This window comes from Zea mays, chromosome 9 (assembly GCF_902167145.1).
Source record: "Zea mays cultivar B73 chromosome 9, Zm-B73-REFERENCE-NAM-5.0, whole genome shotgun sequence".
Classification (NCBI taxonomy): Eukaryota; Viridiplantae; Streptophyta; class Magnoliopsida; order Poales; family Poaceae; genus Zea; species Zea mays.
The window spans coordinates 49,687,086-49,707,625 of NC_050104.1; the positions used below are offsets into that span (position 1 = coordinate 49,687,086).

At 40.3% G+C, this 20,540-nt stretch overlaps 1 protein-coding gene across 1 annotated transcript; it reads right to left on the reverse strand.

Moving 5' to 3' along the window:
- Positions 1-19,308: 19,308 nt before the first annotated feature.
- On the reverse strand, positions 19,309-20,145 carry LOC100381657 (uncharacterized). Its single transcript, NM_001174472.1, has one exon. The coding sequence runs from the start codon at positions 20,096-20,098 to the stop codon at positions 19,568-19,570; it is 531 nt and encodes a 176-aa protein (NP_001167943.1). The 5' UTR covers positions 20,099-20,145; the 3' UTR covers positions 19,309-19,567.
- Positions 20,146-20,540: the final 395 nt, after the last annotated feature.

The following is a 20,540-nucleotide window of genomic DNA, read 5'->3' on the forward strand; positions in this document are numbered from 1 at the left end:
CTGATGTTTTATGACATTTATCTTTATACACTCTGTTATTATATGTGTTGTCTTCTTGGCGCATGTATGAGATGCACCTGGCTTTGTTCCTTAAAGCCGGGTGTGACATATATTAGCTATTTATGGTTCTATTCTTTACGATGCATGAAACTTCATATACATACCGTTTTTGATCATTCGGCGAAAAAATACCTTCTCTTCTTTTCATGCTTCAAAATAATATCCGTGTTCTCATAAAATCAGTAACCAATCCTCGTAAAATCAATAATCAATAGATCTTTTCATTTCAGAGTTTGACGAAGGTATAATTCCTCAATAGCTATTTTTTGTGCCCTATCACTATTTCTTCGAAACAATCTTCGAATATCAATACTGAGACCCCCTTCTTGCGTTGTTGATGCAATATGATGTATGATGTTATGCTATGCAAATGATGTAATGATGTGATGTTATGCAAAATGATATTTGCCGAAGATCAACGTTTTTTCACTGCAAGCCTCCCTTAGGACCTTCTTCGCCTTTTACTTCAGCGGCATCAGCGTTTATTTTTCGCTATAAGCCTCCCTTAGGAGCTTCTTCGCCTTTTACTTTCAGCGGAATCAGCGTTTATTTTTCGCTGTAAGCCTCCCTTAGGAGCTTCTTCGCCTTTTACTTTCAGCAGAATCAGCGTTTATTTTTCGCTGTAAGCTCTGCATTCCCTTCGGAACGACTTTTGAGCAGAAAACTTACGCTACGCTCCCTTAGGAACGACTTTTTGTTATTTCGAAGATTCACACCGTAACCATAGGTTCTTATGCTTCGGCAACTTTTTTGGACTCCATTATTCTATGGAGAAGGTATACTTGTACTATAGCAAAGTCGAAGCTATTACAAGAAATTGAAAACGACATCGAAAACATTTAAACTTTCAATAATTGTTCCTTATTAAAAAGAAAATGATATTGAATGCAAAAACTGCTGTGGAGGTAGGATATTTGTCAATAAATGTGCTTCGATTCTGGCACAGTACTATTGACTGTGCGAGCTTCGGACTCTTCTCTGAAGTCTCGTTGGTGTTGAGTATGCTGACTCCCTTCTGGCTGCTGGCCTCGTTGCATTGGTGGTGGAGGTGGAAGCTGTTGCCAAGATGCCTGAGATTGACTTGCCGAAGCAACAGAAGCTGCAGGGTGGTTACCCACATACTCTGGGATATATGGCAAATGGTACGAAGCAGTATGCATGACTTGCTTCGGCTGAGTCTGTTGGGCTGCAGCTTCTGCTATTTCTTTTTGTTTTTGGATGGTGACATGGCACATCTTGGTGGTGTGGCCCTTGTCTTCACCACAGAATAAGCAATAGATTTTCCTTGGCTGATCCCCAAATCTTCCTCTGAAGCCCCTGGCACCTCTGCCCCTTGGAGCTGGAGGCCGAGGATAACTCTGCTGCTGCCTCGAAGCCTGGGAAGCCTGGGAGGAATATTGCGGCCTCTGCTGCTGGCTTCCCCTGTCATCATTCTAGGTGGAATGAATCGATCTGACATGTCTAGGATGAAACCTCCCTCCGAAGCCCCTGGCTATTTCGGAGAATCTGTAAGCTTCCTCCCTTCTCTGTCGAAAGTCATTGTCGGTGCGGATGTATTCATCCATCTTCTGAAGCAACTTCTCCAGAGTCTGAGGGGGTTTCCTGGCAAAGTACTGGGCTGAAGGTCCCGGCCGAAGCCCCTTGATCATGGCCTCAATGACAATTTCATTGGGCACAGTTGGCGCTTGTGCCCTCAGGCGTAAGAATCTTCGGACATACGCCTGAAGATATTCCTCATGATCTTGGGTGCACTGGAATAAGGCTTGAGCAGTGACCGGCTTCGTTTGAAATCCTTGAAAACTGGTGATCAGCATATCCTTCAGCTTCTACCATGATGTGATTGTTCCTGGCCGAAGGGAGGAGTACCAGGTTTGTGCAACACTCTTGACTGCCATGATGAAAGATTTCGCCATGACTGTAGTATTGCCACCATATGAAGATATTGTTGCTTCGTAACTCATCAGAAACTACTTCGGATCTGAGTGGCCGTCGTACATGGGTAGTTGAGGTGGCTTGTAGGACGGAGGCCAGGGTGTAGCCTGTAGTTCAGCTGACAGAGGAGAAGCATCATCAAAAGCAAAATTTCCATGATGGAAATTCTCATACCAGTCATCTTCGTTGAAGAAGCCCTCCTGATGAAGCTCTCTGTGCTGAGGCCTTCGGTTCTGCTCATCTTGAGTAAGATGGCGAACTTCTTCAGAGGCTTCGTCTATCTGCCTTTGCAGGTCAGCTAGCCTAGCCATCTTTTCCTTCTTCCTTTGCACCTGTTGATGGAGCATTTCCATATCTCTGATTTCTTGATCTAATTCGTCCTCCTGAGGCGTTGGACTGGTGGCCTTCCTCTTCTGGCTTCGGGCCTCCCGAAGAGAGAGGGTCTCCTGGTTGGGGTCCAGCGGTTGCAGAGTTGCAGCCCCTGTTGCTGAAGCTTTCTTCGGTGGCATGACGAAGGTCTATGCTTGCCGAAGGTGTTCGAAACTCAAAAAGTGGAAGTGAGTTCACCAGAGGTGGGCACCAATGTTGGGGACTTGTTCTCAAATGCTAAGAGTTAAGAACAAGGCAACATAAAAAGTGTTAAATATTAAAGTCTTTCGTCCTTCAAGACATTATGTCCCTTCGGATATAATGAATTCCGGACGAAGGTTGTGAAGGAAAAACCTTCGTAAGCACAATAAATGATAAGGAAGGATTCATATACGAAATACGAAAAATAATATAAACATTATCATCAACTTATTTTTATTTGCATTACCATATCCAGAATAACAAATTATAAATGTACCTTCAGTTTGACGGAAAGTAAGGGTACAGGCGTGATGCAAAAAGCGAATGCCAAGTCAGCGTGAACAGTACGGGAGTACTGTTCATCTATTTATAGGCAAGGGACGTAGCCCATGTAGAATTACATTCATGCCCTTTACATTTATCAATAACTCTATAGTAATTCTTTGAGGTCTAATTTGCCTTTTCATCTTTAAGTCGGTTCCCCTTCTCTGCTGTCATGCCGAAGCTTTTCTGCGCACAGCTTCGTGATCACCTTATCCTTCGTCATAATCACCTTTCGTCTCGCTCAGGCTTCGTCCTGACCATGCTCTTGTATACTCATGACCCGATTCTGAAGATACCTGTTCACATATTTCACTTGGAAAACATTGTCAAATCATGTTTTTGAGGACCTTCGGAAGCCGAAGGCCCCCAACAAATACTTCATTTACCTTCAGATACAATACCAACCTCAAATAATACTTCATTTACCTTCAAGGGTGTGAATTAATCTCATGAGTCATACTCGAATCATAATCATCATCAATTTATGATTGAGCATCAGTATAATGCAAGCATGTAAAGCATCACCATAGAGTCCAATTATGAAAGAATCCAATACTTCTGAATATTAGAGTGTAGGCAATAGAAATAACAGGTCAGAACGGAAGCAACCACCGCTACATTCACTTTCCTTCATCGAAGAAGAAGAAATGTACTAGGCATGATCTGGAGTGTAGCCACCTAGGGTTTTCCCCAAGAAAATCTTCAAGAAGAGATGGAGAAGAATATCTCCTTGATCCTCTCTTCCTCTTCAATTCAACGTGCTCCTCCCCTTCTCGATCCTTGCTGCGTGGGGGGATCTAGAGGGAGGAGGGAGCCATGGAGAGGGTAGGGGGCGGCTGCCAATGGGGAGGAGAGCAAGAGAGGGAGGTGGGTGGCTGCAACCCAATTGGGGAGAAGGAGGGGGGCGGCTAGGGTTGGGGAGGAGAGGGGGGCTCCCATCCACCGGATCGAGATCAAAGGCCCAAACTCGCTCTCCCCTTTGAGCTCTCGACCCCAGCGGAAAGAATGCCAAAAGATCTACTGTTTTCTGAGGAATGCCTCCTGAAAATCCAAACCCCAATGCCACAGAACATGAAAGAAAAGAGAAAAATAAGTTTAACTTCTTTTCAGAAAATTGGGGTATCACACTCTACCCCCCTTAAGAAGAATTCGTCCTCCAATTCGACCACTCCAATAGAACATCCAAGGTACCCCATATAGCAGCACCATGAAAAACATGGGTCCATTATTGGTCTTAATTAACACAAGGACTTCTACATCGACTAATTGTCTAAGGAAACTATAGCACCTTACATCAAGAGCTCAAACCAAGTCATAGATGCAATCAACACTACGATTTCACAACATCGAATTTGGATGCAGCCATACATCAACATCAATGTCTTAAAACGACACTCTTCTATGAAGGGGTAATACGCACTAAGCACACCCTTTACCAACTTTAACAATTCATTTTAATTCAATGGTGAAACATCCACACCAGATGAATGTATAAGAAGATCAAACACCTCACCTCACAGCACCATGAAACAAGTAGTTCTATTGAAACAAAACTCCTAATCTTCCTAAACCTTGTTCTTGCCATAATGAAAAGATAATCATGTAATCTAACATACTTTGCACCCCACCAAAAGGGAGAAAATCTATAGAACTAATGGAGCAATAAAGCCGACAAGAAGCCAATAACATCTTGCGCGGCACAGTTCATCGAAGAAATGCCAAAAACTCTACATAGAGCACTGACAGCCCAACAACAACACAATACTTGCTTAACCCATGTAACTATACTTCATTCAACATCTCAATTAAGAAAAATATCCAACTAGTAAGGTTAACCTACACATAATATAAGTCTTCATCTACTATAGTTTAGAAACTTACATTTCATTCTATCATATGATGCACTCAAAGTACCAGACCTAAAGGGTCAATACTAACCACGTAATCCTTCACACATTTGGCAAACATCTCAAGCTGATGTAAAAACCACATCATTTAGGAATAGGTGACTAACCACACACAACCAACTCTAGGCTAGGCAACGACTTCATTCAAACCAGTAGATAAGTGGTCCAACAATGGCTCCACAAACATGCATCGGGGAGAGAACCATCAGATCCTCAATGTATTAATACATAATCAATGGATCAAGAAAATCAAAGATTTTATTCTCCAATTAGCACTAACATGCAACCACTTTAAACCACAGCTAAGCTTTGTGGCTACTAAAACACACGATAGAAGAGAGACATGTAAGCCATTCTGGCTATGTAAAGACTTCCCCCAAAATCCATATAAAAGTACCAATATTCATTTCTTTCAGAACTGGTTTCTCGACATAAACAGGCATTCTTTGCAAAGATAGTTGGAGCTATCCACCAACCGCCCAACAACTTAATTGAAATTAATGGTTACCTTGTAACCCAAAACACGCAATTCACACTCCTCTTAGAAACATCCTCAATCAAGCATATATAATAATATTATTGTAATAAAACTCAACCATGAAAAACATGTTGAAAACAACATAGGCATACATGTATATCACCAGCATAATAGCAACTTCAATCTCACAAAAGACCAGCGATATCAATCGCATTAATAAAACAATATCAAAATTTAGAAATGAATTATATCAGGCATTAAGTCATAAACAACTTACCAGACCACCGTAAAGGAATAGGGAGGGTGAAATTATTTCATCTGCACTTCAAAGACATTAACATATATCAAAGATATTTGAACCCATACCCTTCCTATATGTGCAAGTGTGTCAAATTTATCTTCAAATTGCCAAGTATCTAAAGCATATGCTTTGATACCAACTGTAACACCCCAAGATCCACAAACACCCCAGAATGCTAGTAAACTACACCTCTAACATTCGTATATAAAATTTCGACAACATCTCCTTTGAAAATTGCATAAACGAGGAAGCAACAAAGTATAAATAGATATCATGATAAGAGAACATAATCGACATTAATAATCTGCTAGCAATGGGAAGACAACCATAACGGCATGAACTAAATTAACCAGTGCGCACAACTAGTTAGAAACAAACATCCTTTGACAAGAAGCTTCTAATTAAATCATGATTGCGCCTAAGCAGCGTTATTATGAGAGTGAAGGTGGATGTGCTGCTACTTCCCACTTCTCTGGATGAGCAACAAGCACCTGCATTGAGTAATGCAAAAGTGAGATGAAACATCTCAGCAAGCGAATTGTTTTGATGAGATATTTAAACCACAAATTGAACTAATCAACATTTTAAAAGAATCACAATTAAGATTAGAAATACTTGTAGATATATAACTCAGTAGTCCCAATATAACCAATACCATCTCATTTCCTCGAACAATCACCATAGGTTCTATAACACTTCCCTGCGTCAACAAAACCTGCAAATATCACTTCAATGTATGCATAGGAACGCAAAGTGTAGGTACTCTGTCTTCATACCTCTGAAGGTATAAAACCACAACATCTGCAAATATCACTTCAATGAATCCATATGAATGCAATGCATATGTCCTCTGCCTTCATACCTCTAAGGGTATGAAGCCGCATCGTACCCCTCCTCGGGCAACGTACGATGCTAAGTTATACCGGTACGATCGGACCATAGGTCACGACCCAACTTCAAATGCAAGTGACTCATGCAATGTATATGGCATGCTGCATTTATCAATATATTTCACTTCCTTCACATACAATACAACCTCAAATAATACTTCATTTACCTTCAGATACAATACCAACCTCAAATAATACTTCATTTACCTTCAGGTGTGTGAATTAATCTCATGAGTCATACTCGAATCATAATCATCATCAATTTATGATTGAGCATCAGTATAATGCAAGCAAGTAAATTATCCCCATAGAGTCCAATTATGAAAGAATCCAATACTTCTGAATATTAGAGTGTAGACAATAGAAATAACAGGTCAGAACGGAAGCAACCACCGCTATATTCACTTGCCTTCATCGAAGAAGAAATGTACTAGGCATGATCTGGAGTGTAGCCACCTAGGGTTTTCCCCAAGAAAATCTTCAAGAAGAGATGGAGAAGAACATCTCCTTGATCCTCTCTTCCTCTTCAATTCAACGTGCTCCTCCTCTTCTCGATCCTTGCTGCGTGGGGGGATCTAGAGGGAGGAGGGAGCCATGGAGAGGGTAGGGGGCGGCTGCCAATGGGGAGGAGAGCAAGAGAGGGAGGGGGCGGCTGCAACCCAATTGGGGAGAAGGAGAGGGGGCAGCTAGGGTTGGGGAGGAGAGGGGGGGACTCCCATCCACCGGATCGAGATCAATGGCCCAAACTCGCTCTCCCCTTTGAGCTCCCGACCCCAACGGAAAAAATGCTCAAAGATCTACTATTTTTTGAGGAATGCCTCCTGAAACTCCAAACCCCAATGCCACAGAACATGAAAGAAAAGAGAAAAATAAGTTTAACTTCTTTTCAGAAAATTGGGGTATCACAGCATGTATGAGATGCACCCGGCTTTGTCCCTTAAATCCGGGTGTGACAGAGATCCCTCTTGAACTCCACCTTCTTTCCTTCCTCCCCTTTCTTCTTCCTCTCACAAAGCTTCCATGGAAGGATAGCATCCCAAGTGGGAAGGGGGGCTGCAATGGGGAAGGAGAGGGGCGGCTACAATGGGAAAGGAGAGGGGCGGTTGTAATGTGGGAGAGGGGGCGGCTACAAGAAAGGAGGGAAGGGGTGGGGCGGCTAGGGTTTAGGGGGAGGACAAGAAACGATGCCTCAGATGACTTCTGACTTAGCATCGAACAGCCCACAACCCTTTCCCACATTCATGCACCGAAGATCCACTTTTGGTTAACATTTTTTTATCTAGGATGTTATAATGAGAGACAACTCACACATATGTTCATGGATGGAATTAAAAAACTCTTTGGTTTGTTTCACAAAGATACCCAAAAGAAAACCAAGATCCTTTGGTTGTGTCGTTAATGTCTTAACCAGATTATATGCTTTATCTAGAAGTGCATGACCACATTCATCTATTTGGAATGTTTAACTACTAACATTATAGAATCTTTAGCCATTAACAATGTTGAATAATCATATATGAACCAATGTCATCATGATGACCAGACTACTATCTTATGCATTTTAATGTACATCAACAAATTTTCCTTTGTGCACTAAAATTTTTGCACCTATTGTTCCTCTATCCTGCACTAGATTGAGGCAAGACTTACTCCTTGTTGCAAGCATCTTGCATGTTCAACAAAGTTTGATAATGACATGCTTATAAGGCTTCATATATTAGCAAGGGTTCATCATACATAACCACAACCCATAAAATACATGACTTCATGCCATCTAGCTCATAGATCAATGCTAGTCAGGGTACTACTACTATAAATAAGGGTTTTGTTCACCAACCCTAGGCATAGAATAAAATCTAACAACTAGATGCATTGTAATATCCCAAAAAAATGTTGCCAAAGGTTGATCTTCGGTGCGTGAATGTGGGAAAAGGGTTGTGGGCCGTTGGATGCTAAGTCGGAGTCATCTGTGGTGTCGCTTCTTTTCTCCCGCAAAGAAAACCCTAGTGGTGGCCTTTTCCCCCTTTTGCCCCTACTTGGCCGCCACCCCTTCCCCCCCCCTCCCACACTTGGCCGCCCCTCTCTCCTTTTCCCTTGGGCTGGCTGTCCTCTCCTCCCATGGCAGCCCCTCTTCACGGCTTCCTCCTCCCTCTAGATCTCCCCCCGCGCAGCAAGGATCGAGAAGAGGAGGAACACATTGAGTTGAAGGGGAAGAGAGGATCAAGGAGATGTTCTTCCCCATCTCTTCTTGCAGAATTTCTTGGGAAACCCTAGGTATGGATGAGATCCTTGTTCCACTCTGTAATTATGTGTTTTTGGAGGTTGTGGATCATGGAAATTAAAGGATTATAGGTTGGATTAGATGTGGGGTTAGGTTTTGATCTCGAATTTAGTTTTCTGCAGAATGGCAGATTCGACAGTTTCTGTTAATCCCAGTTTTCTGTGGTCTTAGAGGCCTCAGAAAAATAAAAAGTCTATATATAAGTCGTAGATAATTTGTAGATCTTTCCGTGGCCGCGAAGAACACCTCAATCGGACATCAGATCGGAGAGTTATTGCAGTTTTATTATAGCAGTTTTTCAGTCTCTTAATTCTGTGCAGAATCTGTTCTCTTAAGATTTAGGAAATTTTATCAACAGAATTAAACCTTGGGTTTGTAAGAAAAGATGTAGATAATTTTATAAGCTTTCTAGATTGTTAAAGAGTGCATTCATATGAATTATGAAACTCCAGTTATGTTTGTTTTACTGTGGCTGTTTCTGTTAGCCTGAAAGAAATGAGCGGGTCTGTTCACTGGTAGGTTTCATCAAGTAAATGGCCGAATTGGCTCTCCCCGCTATGGAGACTTTTGTAGAGGGATAAAAGTTCTTACTTTCAGCAGAATTTCATGATTTTTGGTTTAGTAGTTTGTGAGATATCGAATTTTGAAAGTTAACTATGCTGCTGTCTAAAACAGATTCAGTCAGTTATCTTGTTAGATGTTTTAGAACTTATAGATGGCAGAATTTAATTATCCATCGAATATCGAAGTTGTAGAATATTTTGTGTAGATACTCATGGAGTATTTGTTTGATATCACCACTGTTATAATTTTAAAGATACAAAATTAACAAACAACATTGTTGTTGTATGGCATGTGGTTCAGAGTGGGAGGTTTTCCACCAGGTCTTGGTTTCAGGTGTAGGATCGATTTGTTGATTGTTGGCAAATGTTTGTGAAATATTTGTACTAAGTTTTATGCCCGCTAGCAGGTGGCTACACTCCAGATCATGCCTAGTACATTTTTCTTCTTCGATGAAGGCAAGTGAATGTAGCGGTGGTTGCTTCCGTTCTGACCTGTTATTTCTATTGCCTACACTCTAATATTCAGAAGTATTGGATTCTTTCATAATTGGACTCTATGGTGATGCTTTACTTGCTTGCATTATACTGATGCTCAATCATATATTGATGATGATTATGATTCGAGTATGACTCATGAGATTAATTCACACCCCTGAAGGTAAATGAAGTATTATTTGAGGTTGGTATTGTATCTGAAGGTAAATGAAGTATTATTTGAGGTTGTATTGTATGTGAAGGAAGTGAAGTATATTGATAAATGCAGTATGCCATATACATTGCATGATTCACTTGCATCTGAAGTTGGGTCGTGACCTATGGTCCGACCGTACCGGTACAACTTAGCATCGTACATTGCCCGAGGAGGGGTACGATGCGGCTTCATACCCTTAGAGGTATGAAGGCAGAGGACATATGCATTCATTGAAGTGATATTTGCATATGATGTGGTTTTATACCCTCAGAGGTATGAAGACAGAGTACCTACACTTTGTGTTCCTATGCATACATTGAAGTGATATTTGCAGGTATTGTTGACGCAGGGAAGTGTTATACAAACTATTGTGGTTGTTTAAGGAAATGAGATGGTATTGGTTATATTGAGACTACTGAGTTCTATATCTACAAGAATTTCTGATCTTAATTGTGATTCTTTTAAAATGTTGATTAATTCAATTTGTGGTTTAAATATCTTGTCAAAACAATTCGCTTGCTGAGATGTTTCATCTCACTCTTGCATTACTCAATGCAGGTGCTTGTTGCTCATCAAGGGAAGTGGGAAGTAGCAGCACATCCACCTTCACTCTCATAATAACGCTGCTTAGGTGCAGTCATGATTTAATTAGAAACTTCTTGTCTAAGGATGTTGTTTCTAACTAGTTGTGCGCACTGGTTGATTTAGTTCATGCCGTTATGTTTGTCTTTCCATTGCTAGCAGATTATTAATGTCTATTATGTTCTCTTATCGTGATATCTATTTATATTTTGATGTTTCCCCGTTTATGTAATTTTCAAAGGGGATGCTGTCAAAATTTTATATATGAATGTTAGATGTGTAGTTTAGTAGCATTCTGGGTGTTTGAGGATCCCGGGGTGTTACAGTTGGTATCAAAGCATAGGCTTTAGATTCTTAGCAATTTGAAGATTAATTTGACACACTCGCACATATAGGAAGGGTATGGGTTTAAATATCTTTGATATATGTTAGTGTCTTTGAAGTGCAGATGACAATAACCTCACCCCTCCCTATTCCTTTACGGTGATGTGGTAAGTTGTTTATGGCTTAATGCTTGATATAATTTATTTCTGAAATTTTAATATTGTTTGTTTAATGCTGTAGATATCGCTGGTCATTTGTGAGAATGAAGCTGTTATTATGCTTGTGATATACAAGTATGTCTATCTTGTTTTCACCATGTTTTTCATGGTTGAGTTTTATTACAATAATATTGTTATATATGCCTTATTGAGGATGTTTCTAAGAGGAGTGTGAATTGCGTGTTTTGGGGTACAAGGTAATCATCAATTTGAATTTAAGTTGTTGAGCGGTTGGTGGATAGCTCCAACTATCTTTGCAAAGAATGATTGTTCATGTTGAGAAACCAGTTCTCAAAGAAATGAAAATTGGTACTTTTATATGGATTTTTGGTGGAAGTCTTTACATAACCAGAATGGCTTACATGTCTCTCTCTTCTATCGTGTGTTTTAGTAGCCACAAAGCCTCGATGTGGTTTAAAGTTGTTGCATGTTAGTCATGCTAATTGTAGAATAAATCTTTGATTTTTCTTGATCCATTGATTATGTATTAATATGTTGAGGATTTGATGGTTCTCTTCCTGATGCATGTTTGTGGAGCCATTGTCGGACCACTTATCTATTGGTTTGAATGAAGTCATTGCATAGCCTAGAGTTGGTTGTGTGTGGTTAGTCACCTATTCCTAGATGATGTGGTTTTAACATCAGTTTGGGATGTTTTCCAAATGTGTGAAGGATTACGGGGCTAGTATTGACCTTTTATGTCTGGTACTCGGAGTGCATCATATGATAGAATGAAATGTAAGTTTCTGAACTACAGTAGATGAAGACTTATATTATGTGTAGGTTAACCTTACTAGTTTGGATATTTTTCTTAGTTGAGTTGTTGGATGAAGTATAGTGACATGGGTTAAGCAAGTATTGTGTTGTCGTTGGGCTGTCAGTGCTCTATGTGGAGTTTTTGGCATTTCTTCGATGAACTGTGTCGCGCATAATGTTATTGGCTTCTTGTCGGTTTTATTGCTCCATTAGTTCTGTAGATTTTCTCCCTTTCGGTGGGGTGCAAATAATGTTAGATTACATGATTATCTTTTCATTATGGCAAGAACAAGGTTTAGGAAGATTAGGAGTTTTGTTTCAATAGAACTAATTGTTTCGTGGTGCTGTGAGGTGAGGTGTTTGATCTTCTTATACATTCATCTGGTGTGGATGTTTCACCATTAAATTAAAATGAATTGTTGAAGTTGGTAAAGGTTGTGCTTAGTGCATATTACCCCTTCATCAAAGAGTGTCGTTTTAAGACATTGATGCGGATGTATGGCTGCATCCAAATTCGATGTTGTGAAATCGTAGTGTTGATTGCATCTATGACTTGGTTTGAGCTTCATTACATGTTGGTTCATGCTTGATGTCAGGTGGTGTAGTTTCCTTAGACATTTAGTCTAAGGTCGAAGTTCTTGTGTTAATTAAGACCAATAATGGACCCATGTTTTGGAATGGTGGTGTTATATGGGGTACCATGGATGTTTTGTTTGGAGTGGACGAATTCTTTTTAAGGGGGGTAGAGTGTAATATCCCAAAAAAATGTTGCCAAAGGTTGATCTTCGGTGCGTGGATGTGGGAAAAGGGTTGTGGGCCGTTGGATGCTAAGTCGGAGTCATCTGTGGCGTCGCTTCTTTTCTCCCGCAAAGAAAACCCTAGTGGTGGCCTTTTCCCCCTTTTGCCCCTGCTTGGCCGCCACCCCTTCCCCCCCTCCCACACTTGGCCACCCCTCTCTCCTTTTCCCTTGGGCTGGCTGTCCTCTCCTCCCATGGCAGCCCCTCTCCACGGCTTCCTCCTCCCTCTAGATCTCCCCCCGCACAGCAAGGATCGAAAAGAGGAGGAGCACATTGAGTTGAAGGGGAAGAGAGGATCAAGGAGATGTTCTTCCCCATCTCTTCTTGCACAATTTCTTGGGGAAACCCTAGGTATGGATGAGATCCTTGTTCCACCCTGTAATTATGTGCTTTTGGAGGTTGTGGATCATGGAAATTAAAGGATTAGAGGTTGGATTAGATGTGGGGTTAGGTTTTGATCTCGAATTTAGTTTTCTGCAGAATGGCAGATTCGACAGTTTCTGTTAATCCCAGTTTTCTGTGGTCTTAGAGGCCTCAAAAAAATAAAAAGTCTATATATAAGTCGTAGATAATTTGTAGATATTTCCGTGGCCGCGAAGAACACCTCAATCGGACATCAGATCAGAGAGTTATTGCAGTTTGATTATAGCAGTTTTTCAGTCTCTTAATTCTGTGCAAAATCTGTTCTCTTAAGATTTAGGAAATTTTATCAACAGAATTAAACCTTGGGTTTGTAAGAAACGATGTAGATAATTTTATAAGCTTTCTAGATTGTTAAAGAGTGCATTCATATGAATTATGAAACTCCAGTTATGTTTGTTTTACTGTGGCTGTTTCTGTTAGCCTGACAGAAATGAGCGGGTCTGTTCACTGGTAGGTTTCATCAAGTAAATGGCCGAATTGGCTCTCCCAGCTATGGAGACTTTTGTAGAGGGATAAAAGTTCTTACTTTCAGCAGAATTTCATGATTTTTGGTTGAGTAGTTTGTGAGATATCGAATTTTGAAAGTTAACTATGCTGCTGTCTAAAACAGATTCAGTCAGTTATCTTGTTAGATGTTTTAGAACTTATAGATGGCAGAATTTAATTATCCATCGAATACCGAAGTTGTAGAATATTTTGTGTAGATACTCATGGAGTATTTGTTTGATATCACCACTGTTATAATTTTAAAGATACAAAATTAACAAACAACATTGCTGTTGTATGGCATGTGGTTCAGAGTGGGAGGTTTTCCACCAGGTCTTGGTTTCAGGTGTAGGATCGATTTGTTGATTGTTGGCAAATGTTTGTGAAATATTTGTACTAAGTTTTATGCCCGCTAGCAGGTGGCTACACTCCAGATCATGCCTAGTACATTTTTCTTCTTCGATGAAGGCAAGTGAATGTAGCGGTGGTTGCTTCCGTTCTGACCTGTTATTTCTATTGCCTACACTCTAATATTCAGAAGTATTGGATTCTTTCATAATTGGACTCTATGGTGATGCTTTACTTGCTTGCATTATACTGATGCTCAATCATATATTGATGATGATTATGATTCGAGTATGACTCATGAGATTAATTCACACCCCTGAAGGTAAATGAAGTATTATTTGAGGTTGGTATTGTATCTGAAGGTAAATGAAGTATTATTTGAGGTTGTATTGTATGTGAAGGAAGTGAAGTATATTGATAAATGCAGCATGCCATATACATTGCATGATTCACTTGCATCTGAAGTTGGGTCGTGACCTATGGTCCGACCGTACCGGTACAACTTAGCATCGTACATTGCCCGAGGAGGGGTACGATGCGGCTTCATACCCTTAGAGGTATGAAGGCAGAGGACATATGCATTGCATTCATATGCATTCATTGAAGTGATATTTGCATATGATGTGGTTTTATACCCTCAGAGGTATGAAGACAGAGTACCTACACTTTGTGTTCCTATGCATACATTGAAGTGATATTTGCAGGTATTGTTGACGCAGGGAAGTGTTATACAAACTATTGTGGTTGTTTAAGGAAATGAGATGGTATTGGTTATATTGAGACTACTGAGTTCTATATCTACAAGAATTTCTGATCTTAATTGTGATTCTTTTAAAATGTTGATTAATTCAATTTGTGGTTTAAATATCTTGTCAAAACAATTCGCTTGTTGAGATGTTTCATCTCACTCTTGCATTACTCAATGCAGGTGCTTGTTGCTCATCAAGGGAAGTGGGAAGTAGCAGCACATCCACCTTCACTCTCATAATAACGCTGCTTAGGCGCAGTCATGATTTAATTAGAAACTTCTTGTCAAAGGATGTTGTTTCTAACTAGTTGTGCGCACTGGTTGATTTAGTTCATGTCGTTATGGTTGTCTTTCCATTGCTAGCAGATTATTAATGTCTATTATGTTCTCTTATCGTGATATCTATTTATATTTTGTTGCTTCCCCGTTTATGTAATTTTCAAAGGGGATGCTGTCAAAATTTTATATATGAATGTTAGATGTGTAGTTTAGTAGCATTCTGGGTGTTTGAGGATCCCGGGGTGTTACATGCATGAACAATGAATGAAGCCTAAAGCATAGAAAATATCAATATTATGGAATCTAACAGGGTTGTTGATATAGTTGAGGTCATAAGTTACAATATGAGACTATGAAACTAAGTGACAATGATGGAATCTCAACTTGTGTTACACTATAGTCAGAGAGCTGATGAGCATGTTCAGTACAGCCACAAAAGAACAAAGTATCTCCAAAATCATGGTCTTAAACACAATCTACTAAAGCATTATTGCCCAAAAACTACATGAATATTTGCTTCAACAATTAGGCACCACTCAACTTGGTTATGTATACAATACCCCGTGTCACAAGCGACATGTGATGTTTTCCTATCTCCACACCTAGATGGTAGAGCACATGGCTTATTGTAGATAGTACATACCTGTTATGGTACACTGCCATTTATAAACATGATTTTAGTTAGGATAAATGACAATCAAGGGAAGGGGGAAAACTTGGTTAGAACATGATAATAAGTCCATACAGATGGTATGGTTAGATATGAAACATGTTACCTTTATTTAGATCTTGAAACTAGCATGGAAAGAGATTGAGGAAATGCAAACAAGTTAGGCAAGAGGGATGCTAGTAGGTAAGGTGATTTAGGCTATGCTAACGGATGTGGAAAGGGCGCACATGCCTCTCAAAGAAACTTTGCATGCTTGTCTAGATTGAAGTGAATGTAGGATAGAATAAGTGAATCAAAAAATAATATTTTGACCTCATGACATGCTTGAAAGCCTATTGTTGTTATGCTAGGAATTTTATGTAGTTATTTGATTCAAATTAGTCAAAGAAGTGGAGGGATTAACAAGAGAGTGAAGATGGGTTGCTTCCATGTGTAGTTCACTAAGAAGTTTATCTTTCTTGGCATTGCAAAGGAAACACCTAGCTAGACATGGCTACAAATCTACATGCAAGATTTCATAGGTTGTGATCAATTGCACTCCCTTGGTTGTGGTTAACGTTGCTGCTTTAGGAATCCAGGTTTACTACATGCATGCAACCACATATGATGGCTATATGTGGCACAACTGATTAGACAATAGTTCCACTCACACATTAGTACTGCCATTACTATTTTGTTTACTTTAGGAAATCAAGAAATGTATGGAATATGTTTCCTATAAAATATGAGTTATGTTTGAATGAATCAGATTTACGCTGCTCAGACTATGAAGTTGGCATAAGAATGAGGCAAACTATATTTTGTCAACCAAAATGTGATGCCATATATAGAAAGAGAGGGAGATGGTTATATGTCCAATTTCTTATTTGATTTAATTAAATTCCTCAAAAAGTATCATTTTTGGAACTAGGAGTACTCTTATCACTAATAAACAAATCCACACAAATTGCTATGACATCCTAAACTAGTTATGATATAGTATACTTTCGATGAGTTCAAATGTATGGTGGACGAACATTCTTGCATGTGCAGTAAAAATTCAATAGCTATGGCTCCTCTATTCTATATTATATTGAAGCAAGACTTGCTTGTTCAGATGAACTCCTCGCTACAAGGTTTTTGCATGTTCAACAAATTTTAACACATACATGCAAATAGGACTTCATATATTAGCAAGGGTACATAACTTCGTGCACAACCCATACAATACTCTTTGTGCTAGCCCATAGATCAAAGCTAGTGTTGGGGGATTACCTCCACGGTCACCTCCTCTAAGATGGTGTCGTCAGCCACCGTGAGCTTCATGACTAGTGCCTCAATCTATCTAGGATCCAACCCCGGTACTAACCCATGCTCCACCTCCCAAACATCCACCACTTCACCAAACTAAAGTTGGAAAGCGATTAGGCATGTTGTAGCCCCTCGACTAACTGCATTAGATATCACAACCCAAAGGTTGGCTAACAAGGCATGGAGGTACCTAGCTAGGTTGACTAGATCGTCCTATGTCTCCACTAGGAAGGCAATGTTACAAGCGTTAGTCACCACCATACTTAGTTTCTAGAGCTACATGGTCCATTCCACAAGGAGCCTCACTATTCCTTGGGCATTCCCCTCTGCGCCATGGTGAGCATGCATCGTCTCTCTAATATCCATGAACGCGCTCCCATGCTCCATAATAACATCTTTATAATACTACAAAATAGAGAAACTCAATTAAGGTCATTATATAAATGCAAGAATATGCAAACAATAATAAAAATTTGTGTGGCAACACTTACCCTTCCTCATGCCACGGTAGCCACCTTCTTGGTAGCAGTGGCATCCTAGTGGGACCTATCAAGTGTGGCACCTACAACCACTCAATTGGCCTTTCTAGTGGATGCATATGCACCAACATATAATGATTCCCCCTCATTATAACTAGAGGACTATGTGTGTGGTGTGATGGAAGTGCTCTACCATGGTAAACTGACAACAACATGGGTTGATAATGGCGAGCGATTATGGGATGAAGGTACAACACCACTATGGGAAGCCCCACAACCAAGAGTTATCCTCCCATGGAGTGAGTTCTACAAATTATAATTGCAAGGCAAGTTGAAGCCTAGAGGATATTATGGAGAACTATTGTTGAGAAGCCAAGTGATTTGATGACCGTTTTGGAATAGCCAAGCAAAATGGTCAATGCTTTCCCCCATTAAGGGATGCCTCCTAGGGACACATTTGGCGCATGACCATGAATGATGGACATAGCTCTAGGGCCACGAGGACAAGGATACCATCACCCTGACTCCCACCCACAAAACCTCTGAAGGGTACTTGGTGGGACATATAACTTTTCGAGCAAAGGTTCATCATGCAGGGAAGGATAGCCATCATGAAAGGCTTCTAGTGCCTCCCCCTCGCCATAATCCTGTGTGTATGCTCTTGGATTTGTCATCACTTGGTTGTCAAGTTGTTCTATGGGGATGGGAATGCTCAATAAAATTGTTTGGACCTCCTTGCCCTAGAACTCCTACTAGGAACATCTTCAAGGGGAGAAACTAACTACCCAGAAGTAATGGATCACCTTTGGACCTGTCACGCCTTACTCCCTTAGGCGATCAACCACAACAAATATGGAGGCAGAACCCCTAGCTCTGACATGGTGAAATAATCGACCATGATGTAGACGTTTCACCACCAAGTTGGGTGATAGAAAAAGAAACAACACCAAAAGCACATTAGAAAGGTAGAGCAAATTCTCCTCCCACCCCAACCTCGCATCCACGTCTAGTTCTGGCTAAGGCTCAGGTAGTGCCCCACCTTCTTAGGATGGACTTGGATCAATGTGCCCCCATCTGAGAAGGCATACCCCTGGACGCTTGGCGAACCACCATAAACAAACACCGCCATAATGCAAAATGGAGAGGGATTCCCACAAAGGCCTCAAATAGAATGTAATAGACCGAGATGTGGAGGATCCCTTCTGGGATCTGGTCATGGAGGTAGAGCCCGTAGTAGAGCAACCCCATAAATAAGGGGAGCTTGAACACACAAAACTCGTAATAGTAAAAAGGGGCAGAAGAGGCAACTTCACTCATAGTTGGTCTCCGCTTCACTTGGACCTCGTCACGAGGATCCACTCGATTATTTAGATGACTCCTAGGGTCACCATGCTCTCTTGCAACTCCTGAAACTATTTCCAATCGATACACGACCTCGAGCACTGCGTCATGGTTCACTTTGTTAACTCATTCATACAACATATTCGATTGTGAGGGCACCTTTTTGTGTGACTTGTTATTAAATATGAATATGTGCATGTAAATAATTTACATGCAAAATGTATGTTTCTTTTGATAGAATGTGCAATTATTGTCGCCTCATGATTCAATAGAAGTAGCACTTGGTCATGAACAAAAAAGTCTTCATTGTTATATAGGTGGTTTATAGAGAACTACATTCTTATAAATTATTCAAAATCTCGAACAGATGTTAAATTGATAATAATTAGAAGTAGCATATGTATAAACAACTATTTAGTTCTCATATCACATAGTTTTAATTTGAGTTACAATATTCTACATTCCCACATCAAACTCTTGAATATGGATTGTTCCTGTATATGTGAAATGCATTTAGACAAATATATAATATGATCCAAATTTAGGAAAATTTAAATCTGGCCAAGAATTAAACTGATCAGAGGAACGAAACTAGGATTCGATGATTCAGTACAATCCAAGAAAGTACAACATGCAGCACAAATGTGTGCAAATCTCATACATCAAACTTGCTCCATAGAAGAACTACAGAAATATAATCAGCCTGAACTATAAGAAACTGGATATAATTTTTATTCTAAAAAGATAGATGTAACAAAAACATAAATATTCATAACAGAAGCTCCCATAGATCAGCATTCCCCCCTGGAGTTGTCACCGTGAGCACTAGCTACTTGTTGAATGTGGTCGATCCATCAGACGTACTAGGAGCGGAACCCAACCGTAGGGCTAGATCAATGTCAGGCACGTTTCCAATCGGAGTTGTGCTTGGAGTGACTCTGTTACGGTTGTCTCTCACGAGACTTGCTAGGTGTGACATGAAAGGATTTCCAGCATAAGCAAACACAGTTGTGTAACTTGGCCAAGGTACCTGCTTGGTCTGGTTTAGTGGCTCTGCTTGTGGCAAGACTCCATCAACAGATGATGACGAACTTGGTTGAGCATCACTGCATAAGAAAAAGTATGTGTGGTCGGGATAATACTTAATATGCTCAACTGTCCCCTTAGCCATGCCGGCCTGGACATGCTGTTTGCAGTGGGAGGCCATGGCTTGTTGGGAGTTGGACTCCTTGGCGCACTGTAGGCACACAAATGTGGGCCTCACCAGTTCCCTCTTCCTAAGATCTGATATTATTTTGCTTAGAGTAGGTTTTGGAGGAGGTTGATGGGAGAAGTAGGTCTTCCATGATTGGTCCTCCATGGAAGGTAACCTAGCTCTAGAAACACAAAGGTTGTTGTATTTCTGCCTATAGACTCTATTTGTGCTTCTCTACCACACAGTACCATGGCTTCTTATAAGAGTTGGCGGGGGGTTGGTGGAGGGTGGAGATTATTGAAGATTAATGTCCGAGCAAGATTTTGCCTTCGTATCTTCACATATTTTAATTTCACTACAATTATTTCCATTGATGTTATAGCTCTTGGAGCCCGCAGATCGTCACATCAAATACCGGAAATATAATAATGACTTGTGGCATATAGAGATATTTCAATTGAATAAAATTAATGGGTGGAGATTCTGGCGATACAATGACAAATTTATAAAATCTATAAGATATGGTGGTATAAGACTGAAAACGGTGTACATTTAATTATCGATCCTAGTCAAAAGTTTGATCCAGTGACATTCTTCAATTGAAGTT